Raw genomic sequence first — 12,000 nt, 5'->3', positions numbered from 1 at the left:
TATATTTTAGCCTTTAATGTACCCTGAATATTACCCTAGACAACTATAAATAACGCTAGCTATTTCTTCCTTGTGATGTAAGAATGCGTATATTATTGAAGAACTAGATTTTTGACTTCTCTTTTGAATGCTACATGAAAACAATTGGATCACCTTCTGCCACTTTTAAAAGGTTTTGATTAACGTAGGAGAGAAATATGTACTCAGAAACATGATTCACTATCACAAGGGGATTTGCTATGATACCATCACTTTGATTTTGAAACAAATTATGAACATATAGAGAGACCTGTAGTTGTAATTTAATGTTGGTCTTTAAAATATTGTGGAAATTTGCTTAATAATCAAAAGTAATTTCCATAGGGTCGTGAGTCTGGCGCCATCCAGAGATACAGTCTTCCTAATGTTGGTTTGATTCAGAAATATTCCCTTAATTGTCGAGCCAACCAGTTATCGCTGAACTGCAACTCTAGGTAAGTCTGAAGGCCCCCCTCAAGCAAATGTGTGACTTAGACGTTATCAGTGTGGATTGCTAGATTTATGTAATAAAATCAAAGATATGTGTGTGTTTGAACTTGCCTTATAGTTCAGTGTGGTTTGACTATACTGTATTAGTATTTAAATATTTATATTTTTGGTACTGTATTTGGTTTAGATGTCTTTCTCTAATCGGGCAAAATATAGAAATGCTAGTGCAATGTTTAAGTTATTTATATGCCAGTTGCTTTAATCTCCTTGGATATCTTTTCCTTACAAGGAAGCAAAGTGGAGAGTAGTCCACGTCTTCTATCAAATTTGTAAAACTGTGTTTGAAGTCAGTTTTTTTTAATCTAAAGCCATTTCTACCTGGATTGCTGGGTCATACTTATATTCATGATCGCTGATAGTAACTTACCATTTCCCCTTCTCCGGGTTCATTATTTGTAGCCGTCTTGCCATCATAGACAACTCAGGAGTCCTAACCTTCTTTGACTTGGATGCACGGGTAACGGACAGCACGGGGCAGCAAGTCATTGGCGAGCTGTTGAAATTGGAGCGGAAAGATGTCTGGGATATGAAGTGGGCCAGAGATAATCCTGATTTGTTTGCAATGATGGAGAAAACAAGAATGTATGTTTTCAGAAACTTGGATCCTGAGGTAAAGACAAGAAATGAGCATTAACGGTACATAAATCATAACGGTACAAATATCAAGACCTGGGTATTTCTCTTTTGTTTCTGCAAGAGGTTTATTGGTGTTGTCTGCATGAATTTCTGAAAGTAAACAGAAACATTTCCGTAGAGTTTTAAAATACTTGGTCTTACGGGGGAACAGTACTCATCCTTTGCATGTTCTCTACGTCCTCTGAGAAGTCGGTGCCTGTGGAAAGTGTTTCTTAAGTAGTTTTAACAGAGCAGCCTTCTTCTTTTTAAATTTGAGCTTGTTGTCTGGCTTGGCTAGCACTTAGATTCCTATGAGATTTACAGCTAGATGAATTTTTATAACCTTACCACTGACTGGGTTTCTTCATAAACCATGCTGTACTGTTCTCATTCAGGAGGACCTGGCTGGCTGTGGTCCCCGTGTGGTTAACTCACTCTCCTATTCATTCCTTTGCTTTATGTTGAAAAAGGAAAATTTTATATAATTAAGTATAACATTTGTTTTTGTCTTTAAAGGAACCCATTCAGACTTCTGGATATATTTGCAACTTTGAGGATTTAGAAATTAAATCTGTGTTATTGGACGAGATATTAAAGGTAATTTTCTTTTAATCCTAACTGGAAGGTATGGTTTATTGGTTATTTAGAGGGAGGAAAAGGGAGAGAGAAAGAAACATTGAGGTGGAAGAGGAACACCGATTGGTTGCCTCACATAAGAATGTACCCCAACTGGGGATCGAACCTGAAACCCAGGCATGTGCCCTGACCGGGAATCGAACTGGCAACCTTTTGGTAGGGATGACACTCCAACTAACTGAGCCATACTGGCCAGGGCAAGGTAATTCTTAAAAAACAATTATATTTCTGCTGCTGGCTTAACTGGGATTAATTTTGCAGCAAGCAGTGTGGGGTCCCGGTTAGGGGTACGCATTGAGGAGTCAGTGTATCGGGTCCCACCTGCTGTCACTGTGCACCTTTAGACAGTTCCCTCTTCTTCAGAGCGTCACTTTCCTGTTTACAAGCCTCAGTTTTTACCTCTATCAGGTACGGATAATGGTAACACCTATCTGATAGGATTGTGATTTATAATGTGTAACAAGCACTTAGCACAGTGCTAGGACCAAGAGCTCAAAAATGGTAGCTAGTTGTTGTCATTTTTATATTAATAACGAAGAGGTCCTGAAGAAACTTTTGATAATTTACTTAGTCCTTTTCTGTCTCTAGGATACTTGAGTAACTTTTTCTTTGAAAATTCACCATCTTTTCATTTTTTCCAGGTTTTAAAAAAATAACCTATTTCTGGTTCAAGATACCTCTTCAAACCCCTGCTTTGGTCTTCATTAAGCATAACTTGAGAATTCGTTTTAGCTTCATTTTATCCTAAGCACTTACTTTTTATATGTACTTTGTATATTTTTCGGAATCAGAATAGATTTTAAATTTCCAGAAGTTAGTTGCAGTTTGTAGCATGTTTTCACATTTTGGTTTGCTATGTAATTATAGCCATTTTATTATGAACTAGTTTTTTTCTTTCCCATATCATGACCACCCTGCAGCAGCAGGATGGACCCCACCCAAAGTTCGATTTGGATGTCAAGGGTGATGGGCCCACAGGCACCTAGAAGGTGTAAAAAGGTTTCTACTTCCGTAAGGAGGCTTTGGGGGGAAAGGGCAGCCTCCCCAGCTGGTCTGAAAATGGTGTGAGAGAGCGGGAAGGAGACTGGCTTTTTGGTAGTTGTTTAGTCTCATATTTAAATCTTTTGGGAAAGAAGACAAGCAAAAGGCCTTATCTCTTCATTCATAAGAGATGAAAGGGAAATATATACTCACTGCTGTTATGTATTCAATTTAAATAGGACAGTAACTGCAGATGGAACCAGTTCTGTTCTTTCACAAATCTAAACAGGGCCAGGCCTTTGTCTTTACTTGTTGGCAGAAGTGCTCTCCACGTGGAGAAGGGCCCCACGCTCACAGTGGAGATGATATAATGCCTCACACTTCATCTTTGATGTTTGACACTGACAGCGTTTAAGCTTCACCTCTCACCCTTCACCCTTACCCTCCTGCCTCACATCTGTAGGACGTGGACGGTAGGCAGGTCCTACAAAGAGTTGTCAGCCAGAAAGCAGTGGAGTTAGGATTTGAGCCAGGTCTGTTTGAGTCCCAACCTCATGCTCTTTTCATACTACTTCCTCCTTGGTGCCTGGAGATCCCTGAGAACTTCCCAGCTTCTAGATACAGTGGTTTCGTGGCAGGGTGAACAGAGGTCCACGCAGCTCAGTTCACGTTTTCAGAGAACTGGTCTCTGGGGAGCCATTGCTGTTGACACCCAGGGCTCTCATTTTCCCTACACTTCGCTTTTCATTACTTGGAATGCTAGAATGGTGCTGAATTCATTATAAACACTTGGTTCCTTTCTTTGGCCATTAGCTTTTCCCTGCAAGACAGGCCTTTGTTTTTGTTGTTGTTGTTAGATTACTAAATTACAAAACAAAAGTGGCAATGAACACCAGCTCTTTTTCTTTTGTTTGCTGCTGCTCAGCTGCTCGTGGAGCAACCCTTTCATTGCCCAGGCTGGGAGGGAGGTGAAGGAGGGAGGGGCAGAGGCTTTGGGCCAGAAGTCAGCAGTGCCTCGGGAATAGACCATAGACTGTTTGAGCTGAGGGAAACCAGGCTGCCTGAGTGTCCCTTCTAGAAAGGGACTCCTACCACTGTCCCCTGTTCCCACAGGCAGCCTGAGAGCCTAGGAGGCATGTTTTCTGGGTAACTCAAAGGACCCACACGGGGGACTTCTTTTGCTTCCAAGTTTTGCCTACACTACGGTGCAGTTTTTTGTTAAACTGTAAAAAAGAAACATATAGTCCAAAGGCAACTATTTGAAGTTTTTTCTTTCCATCTTTACGTTTAGAATCCAGAACATCCCAACAAGGATTACATAATTAACTTTGAGATTCGGTCCCTGCGAGATAGCCGAGCATTGATTGAGAAGGTGGGAATTGAAGATGCATCTCAGTTCATAGAGGACAATCCGCACCCCCGACTTTGGTAGGTAGTAGAACTCTCCCCAAGTGGCTGGTGGGTGTGTTCTTCTTAATTTTTAATTTTTTAAAAATTGATTTTAGAGAGGGAGGGAAGGGAAGAGAGAGATAGAAACATCAATGACGAGAGAGAATCATTGGTTGGCTGCCTCCTGCACGCCACCTAATGGGGATCGAGCCCACAGCCCAGGCATGTGCCCTTGACTGGACTCTAACCTGGGACCAGTCAGTCCCCATGCCGATGCTCTATCCACAGAGCCAAACCGGCTAGGACTGGTGGGTGCTTTTAAACCCTCAGCTCTGGCCCCCTCTCCTGCCAGCCTCCATCGGGATGGCCTTCCTGCTCTCGTTCTTCTTTTTAAGATAAATTCATTTTAGATTTGGAAGACCTCAGAATAGGCATAATATTAAATGAAGTGGGCATAAAGATGTGTGAGAATAATCGCTTCCCACCATGCTTCACTGGAAACCATAGATATGATCATTGAGTTCTGGTGCAAGACTCATTTATCAGGAATTTGCATAGACTTTTCGGATTCGTTTTTTCTGAAGGCTCCTGCTGGCCGAAGCGGCTCTCCAGAAGCTGGATTTGCACACGGCAGAGCAAGCGTTTGTGCACTGCAAAGATTACCAGGGCATCAAGTTTGTGAAGCGCCTGGGCCACCTGCAGAGCGAGGCCATGAAGCAGGCGGAAGTGGCTGCCTACTTCAGCAGGTTCGAAGAGGCTGAGAAGATGTATCTTGACATGGACAGAAGGTCAGTGCTCAGCGTGCCGGCATCCGGGGTACTGCCAGAGGTCATCGCTTTTTTATGAAGGAGGAATGTAAAACAGACTAACGGTACCAAACCGTTTCTTTTAGAAAATCATTTCAGTTTGGAGTACAACCTAGATATTCCACATGCCCCTCACTAATTTATGGCTTGTAATTTGGGGCAGTTTTCTTAGTTTTCACACATATGAATAGCTGGCCCTGGTAGATTTTTTCCCTTGGTAGGAAAAATAATCATGTGAGCACAGTGACTGGGGGCTTTTCTCATTTATTACACAGTTCATTATTTGGGTTTAGGCCATTATTTAATTTACTGTTGTCAAGGAGCATGAAATAAAAATCAAATGTATTTAGGGATTGAGTTTTACTCTTTATATTTTATTTTAGATTTATATAAAATAATGTATGAACTTCATTTCAGCTCTAAACATTGTCTAATTTTTATTCATATTATTTGTACTTGTGAGAGGCCCTTAATATAACTCAAGCCCTGAAAAGAAAGATAAAGCCAAACATGATTTTATATGTTTGGTTTTTAAATAAACCTGATCATGTCTAAGAAATTGATGAAAAGAAGTGATTATTATTGAAGTCATTATTTTGCTGAGGAAATTGGAAGTCCAGGAAAATAGAAGGAGGCAAATTGTTTCCTTTTCCCTATTCCAGGTTCTCCCCATTGCTTCTTACCTGGTCAGGTTAAGTTTCTAAAATGTTTGGAGAATTGCCATGTCTGTCTGTTCATTGCTGTGTATTCTCAGTACCCTAGAAATTGGACCTCGCACATAGTAGGCGCTTGATAAATATTTGTCAAATGAATGAATTAGTAAATGAAGGAATGCCTCTGTTTGCAGAGATCTTGCTATTGGCCTCCGGCTGAAGTTGGGAGATTGGTTTAGAGTACTCCAGCTCCTGAAAACTGGGTCTGGTGATGCAGACGACAGTCTCCTTGAGCAAGCCCACAATGCCATCGGAGACTACTTTGCTGACCGACAGAAGTGGTAAGGAACCTGTCTGGACCCACTCAGCCAATCACAGCCTGTGGAACGTAGCTGCCGGCATTCTTACCTAGGAAATGATGCTCAGGAAATGAGGAGCACCCTCCTGGGTCCTGCACTTCAAGTAGCTCTAGGTTCACGTTGGGCATGAGATGCTCCCAATTGTTAGATAAGCTCTGTGCAACTCTGGAGTTTCAAACTCAAAAACCTTGAGCTTAACTCCCAGCAGCTCTTCCTGTCTGAGACCACAGTGTGCAATTCTAAGCCATTCTATGATTCATTTCCGAAAAAGTGAAAACAGCATTTTATGTTGGCTTATTTTGTTATTGTAGATTACTTTCAGAAGTCATTGGCTTTTATTCTTCAGTTTTCATTTTGAGCAGTATGCTTTTCTATTGATGTCAGTGTCTGGAAGCACCACTGTGTATCAGATTAAAACAGTATTAAGACTATTCAAAGAGTGTTGTAACTAAAGCATGCTTCACAGTTTTAGATTCCACCCCCGCCCCCCAATTTCTATGCTTCCAAGACATTTTGTAACTGAAGATGTTGACTAGAATAATCCTAGTAATTCTAATGAAGGAACATTTTTTGGTGAAAGTGCTATTTATCAGGAGATTCACATTAGCTTTAAAAGTTTTCCTTTTTTCTCCCATAGGTTGAATGCTGTACAATATTACGTACAAGGCCAAAACCAGGAACGCTTAGCTGAGTGTTATTACATGTTAGAAGATTGTGAGGGATTGGAGAATCTTGCCAATTCACTTCCAGAAAACCATAAGTTGCTTCCAGTGGGTATTGTAAATTGAAGTTTTTGAAGTTGTTAGTTTACTTTATAAGGTTTTTATGTTATAGTCAGGATATATCCTCTGTGGGAAGGAAAATTTTAAATTAATCTATAATCTTAGTTTCTTACATGTGGAACAATGCTTTTGATTGCTAAAACGTTACATCAGTATTACAGAATACTTAAAAATGGAGGAAAACCTAGTAACATTCCTGCTACTTTAACGTGATCACAGTTCTGCGTAGTCTTACCCGTTTTATAAAATTGCTTATAAAACTTAGCTGAACCAGGACAGATTTACAGATGAAATGATATGTGGTCAGATATTTGTTTTCAAATAGTCCAGGCTGTGTCTGGTGCTTAGTATGTGTATGTTTGAAATTTGCTGCAACAAGAGTTAAAAAAGAGAGCTTGACTTTTTTTTAATTTCAACAATAAAATATTTAGTGTTAAAAAAGAGAAACTACAAGTTCTCTGGAACTTAGTCCTTTTTAAGCAGCTTTACTTGTTGGATGATGGTAATGAGTTTGTATTTGACTTGCTTTATCCAAAATGTAAACCACTGAGCGGTGTAACACCCACAGAGTTAGCAGCTCCCAACTGCAGGGTCTGCACCTGGATCAGCTGTGAGCTCTGCCACAAAAACGTTGTCTCTTAACTAACAGGTGAGCATAGAGTTCTGAGAAGCCCGTTTTCTGTGAATTAGAGCAGTTATCCCTGTGGCAGGGCATTTCACACACCTTCATTCTCGCCCTGTGTGTTTTCTGGAAGGGAGAGAAATGGAAATTACCTGTGACCCGGAGTAACGACAGCGTAGCCCACGTGGCTGTTGTCTGTTCGTGTGTCTAATGACGCAGAAAAAAAGTCTTGCTGTGGAGTATCCAGAACAGTAATGTTACTAAGTCAGTACTAAATACTTATAGCTATAGTAACACTTAAGTAACTAAAATATTAAGAACTTAAAATAGTACTACACATTTCAAATCAAGTTTTGAAGAGTTTTTAGTAATATGGTAAAATGTACATAATATTTAAGTGGGAAAGGCAGGATGATATAAAGCCTTATACTAGTACAGGGTTTGGCAAAGTACGTTTACAGTTGTTTGTATGGAAAATAATACAAATTAATAATGTTTAATAATTACTAATCTATAATAATAAAAGTGTAATATGCTAATTAGACTGGACGACCTTCCGGACAAAGCTGGAGCTTCGAGGGAAGCCCGGATCCCAGGTGCCAGAGGGAAGCCAGTGCTGGCAGCCGGGGGAAGGAAGGCCTACTCTTGCACGAATTTCGTGCATCGGGCCTCTAGTTACTAAATAATGATACAAGAATAAACTCTGTGTTTCACATACTCACAACTGTAGACCTACTTTTGCCCCACCCTGAATGGTATGATTACAATACATGCACCACCTCATATACACACATGTATTCAGAGGACAAAGATGTTAGGAAATTCCATCAGACTGTTGAGAACGGTCTCCTGTGGTTAATAGATTATGAGTAACCACATTTTTGTGTTTTAAAATTTTTTAACCATAAGAATGTATTAGTTTATAATCAGAAAATATAAGCATTACTTTTTAAAAGATAGTTGGTACAAAATATACTTTTATGTTTCTCAAAATATTTTAAAAGTAGGGGTGGGGAAAGAACAACTCTGGCCAAATAGATTCAGAAAGAAAAGAAAATATTCTGGAAATGGGAAGTCCAGCCCCGTAGGTGTGATGTTTTTTGTGTGGTTTCTCTCCTGCCACCGCCCTCCGAGGGAGCTGTTTCGGGTCCAGTGTCCTGACCTGATGAATGGCCAGCTTGTTGGGGCATTCTTTATAGGGATATTGGGGAGCTCTGTGAATGAGAGTTCCCGTAAGCCTCAAATTAACAGTTACCTCTGATGATACCATATGCCTAAAGGCTTTGCTTACCACGAGTGTGGGGTTTGCTTGGTTGGTGTTTCTGTAAGCTAGCTTCTAACCTGAGGAAGAAAAGAGTCAGTGTCTTCAGGTCCTGGTTAAAACTCAGATCCCGGTGGGAGCCGGGGAGCACAGGTTTATAGAGGGTGATGGTTAGCATCCGTGCTGGTTGGTGGCTTCTGTCCCTCTGTCTGTTTAAATGCAACATTACTGTAACCACCAGTCCATTTAATACGCACACGTTCCCAGGGAGTCTTGTAAGTTCAAGTAGAAGTGATTTCCTTGGTTTGTGAAATCTGAGAGTATTGTTTTGTCCTTACAGGAAATAGCACAAATGTTTGTGAGAGTTGGAATGTGTGAACAAGCAGTGACTGCGTTTTTGAAATGTAATCAACCAAAGGCAGCAGTAGATACCTGTGTGCATCTCAACCAAGTAAGGAACTGGAAGTTGAGTGACCGCGGTCGTCCTTTAGAAACTGTGGCCAACATACTAGTAAGGGTGGGAGAGCTTGGGATGGAAGTAGTGACAGGAGACAGGACGTCTCTGACGTAGTTGAGGACTGAGAAAAGGTTGGCCTTCCCTCGCCTCTTCAAGTGCCACCATTAAGGCTGACGCAGTCAAAACTAGCTCAGTATGGGAACAGGAAGTAACCCTGCGCTTTAGTCTGGCAAGTTTTTATCTGGAAGCAATTTCATAATTTTCTGCATTTTATTAGGACTGGGTTTTGTTTCCATAGAAGGACCAGGTAATGATTATTGCAAGAGGAAAGGATTGAGTTACTTTCTTAATATTTCTTTTGGCAAATCTATATTCTTTTGCCTTTAAAGAAAATGTATACTTGATATTTTAAAGAGCTGGAACTTAACTAAAATTGAAGTACAGAATTGTTGTTGACATTGTTCACTATCGCTGCATTCTTTTAAGTATTTTCCCAAAGTATTTTATAAAGCTTCATTTGCTTTATAAAAAATATCTTTCGAATGTTATAGCTGATAGGATATTTTCTTAGCTGAAATTGTGTATTTTGATGTACTATACACATCTTTTTCTCTCTCATAGTTTGAGGAGAGTTAGAATTTTAAGATTAATGTGATTATCCACTTTGAAGCTTCCCTTTTCGGATGTACTTCTTAAGCAAAGCAAAGTCTTAGATCATGTCATCATTTTGATGCATGTTTTACTTGTAAAACTTATAATTGCTTTTATTTTAAGTGATTTAAAAAACATATACCATTTTAATTTTAATACAGCATTATTATTATAAACTTAAAGATTTATTGTGTGAAGTCTGTGATAGGTGACTATAAGTGCTTAGGTAACTGAACGGTATATTTTTTTCTCCTAGTGGAACAAAGCTGTTGAATTGGCTAAAAATCATAATATGAAAGAAATTGGATCCCTCTTAGCGAGGTATGCAGCTCACTTATTGGAAAAGAATAAAACTCTTGATGCCATAGAACTCTATCGGAAAGCCAATTACTTTTATGATGCTGCTAAATTGATGTTTAAGGTATGTAATATTGTTGGTATTTGGTTTGTTCTAGTTACCAGTGTTTTCTTAGATGTTAAAGAACACATTTTCTAATTTGTTTGGAAACAAATACTTGTTGTAGCAAAATACCTCTGGTTTTATCACTACTATAACAATGTGCTATTATTATTACCTTTACTAACAGGCTATTTATTAATATTAGCATCTTATTGATACCTAAACAATTATGTGTTTATCTAATACTAACATTAAAGAATTATAGAATTTTTAGGGACCACAAAGTACAATTTCCCTTAACTGGGAATTAAGTCCTGTTGACAATAGAATTTTGGGTCCCTTAAAATGCACACGTCTTAAAGACTTTACACTTTTCATAATATGCATTTGGCAGGAAGGTGACTAGTACAGTATGAGTGTATGCACATTTTACATTCTATTCTTTTCACATTTGCTTTAATGAAAAAATGAAAAATTTCCCTCAGAATTGTTTAAATAAAAATTTCTGAAAGATATACCTGCCATGTTAAAGCCATTTAATCTCTGTGTACTTAGAACATTATTTAAAAAATTTCTTTGTGCCCTAGCTGGTTTGGCTCAGTGGATAGAACATTGGCCTGTGGATTTAAAGGTCACGCACGGGTTTGATTCCGGTCAAGGGCACATACCCGGGTTGCGGGCTTGATCCCCAGTAGGGGGCGTGCAGGAGGAAGCCGATCAATGATTCTCTCTCATCATTTATGTTTCTATATCTCTCTCTCCCTCTCCCTTCCTCTATGAAATCAATAAACATATATTAAAAAAGAAAAAGAAAAAATCTGTTATGGAAAATACTACCCATTCCTTGAATGCTTTCTTCATTCTGACTTGACATCTGTTATTTTCTAAGAATCTTGTAAGTTCTAACTTCAAGGGTTAAATACTAAGCAGGAACTAAGTACTTATCAGTACTAAGGAAAAGAGAGTGGGTTTAAAAATATTTAAAATGAGGGATATTTATATTCTATCCTACTGACTTTCCTCCTTTTTTAAGAGAATTAAATTTAGAGGTGATTATATCTGTACAAATATAGATTGAGCAATATCATCCCCTAATTCTTTTTCTTTCTTTTTTTTTTTTTTAAATATATTTTATTGATTTTTCACAGAGAGGAAGGGAGAGAGATAGAGAGTTAGAAACATCGATGAGAGAGAAACATCGATCAGCTGCCTCCTGCACATCTCCTACTGGGGATATGCCCGAAACCAAGGTACATGCCCTTGACCGGAATCGAACCTGGGACCTTTCAGTCCGCAGGCCGACGCTCTATCCACTGAGCCAAACTGGTTTCGGCCCTAATTCTTTAAATACTTAAAGATTGCAGATGAAGAGGCGAAGAAAAGAACTAAACCTTTGTGTGTCAAGAAGCTGTATGTACTGTCAGCCTTATTGATAGAGCAGTACCATGAGCAAATGAAAAACGCTCAGCGAGGAAAAGTTAAAGGAAAGAGTTCGGAGGTAAGTAGACCCTTATATAACTCATCTGAAGTGTTTAAAGAAAAAACAATCAAACTTCTCTTTTTGACAGGCCTCTTAATTTGCTTATTTGCATTTATTTCCTTAAGTGATATGAGGAAAGGAATGACTGATATGGAATTAGTACTCAAATGTTAGAAATTTTTATTTGGAAATATTGGAAAACTATTTTTACTACAAGACTAATCTACAGTCTGCTTTAATTCCTTACTTAGACAATCCTTTCAAATCTTTTAGTCCTAAAAATTTTCTAGGTTATGTATATTATTTTAATATGCAAATGAATCTCTTATTAAAGTTTAATCAATTCTGTTTTAAAATTAGATCAATCCTTTCACAATGTA

At 38.8% G+C, this 12,000-nt stretch overlaps 1 protein-coding gene across 2 annotated transcripts in view; it reads left to right on the top strand.

The window, feature by feature from the left end:
- The window catches only part of WDR35 (WD repeat domain 35), a 47,438-nt gene that overhangs the window by 31,260 nt on the left and 4,178 nt on the right, over positions 1 to 12,000 (top strand). For both annotated transcript variants that reach the window (XM_070428725.1, XM_070428723.1), the window contains 10 exons: positions 364 to 473; positions 928 to 1,138; positions 1,660 to 1,740; positions 4,052 to 4,188; positions 4,734 to 4,937; positions 5,803 to 5,949; positions 6,605 to 6,737; positions 8,973 to 9,083; positions 9,997 to 10,161; positions 11,498 to 11,638. In XM_070428725.1, coding sequence (XP_070284826.1) covers positions 364 to 473; positions 928 to 1,138; positions 1,660 to 1,740; positions 4,052 to 4,188; positions 4,734 to 4,937; positions 5,803 to 5,949; positions 6,605 to 6,737; positions 8,973 to 9,083; positions 9,997 to 10,161; positions 11,498 to 11,638 — 1,440 coding nt within the window. The remainder of the gene's footprint in view (positions 1 to 363; positions 474 to 927; positions 1,139 to 1,659; positions 1,741 to 4,051; positions 4,189 to 4,733; positions 4,938 to 5,802; positions 5,950 to 6,604; positions 6,738 to 8,972; positions 9,084 to 9,996; positions 10,162 to 11,497; positions 11,639 to 12,000) is intronic.

Source organism: Myotis yumanensis, unplaced genomic scaffold, assembly GCF_028538775.1.
Source record: "Myotis yumanensis isolate MYYU_CA2020_CCGP unplaced genomic scaffold, mMyoYum1.0.hap1 SCAF_11, whole genome shotgun sequence".
Classification (NCBI taxonomy): domain Eukaryota; kingdom Metazoa; phylum Chordata; class Mammalia; order Chiroptera; family Vespertilionidae; genus Myotis; species Myotis yumanensis.
Note: the sequence above shows the minus strand (reverse complement) of the source record. Positions and strands in the feature narration are given on the sequence as shown.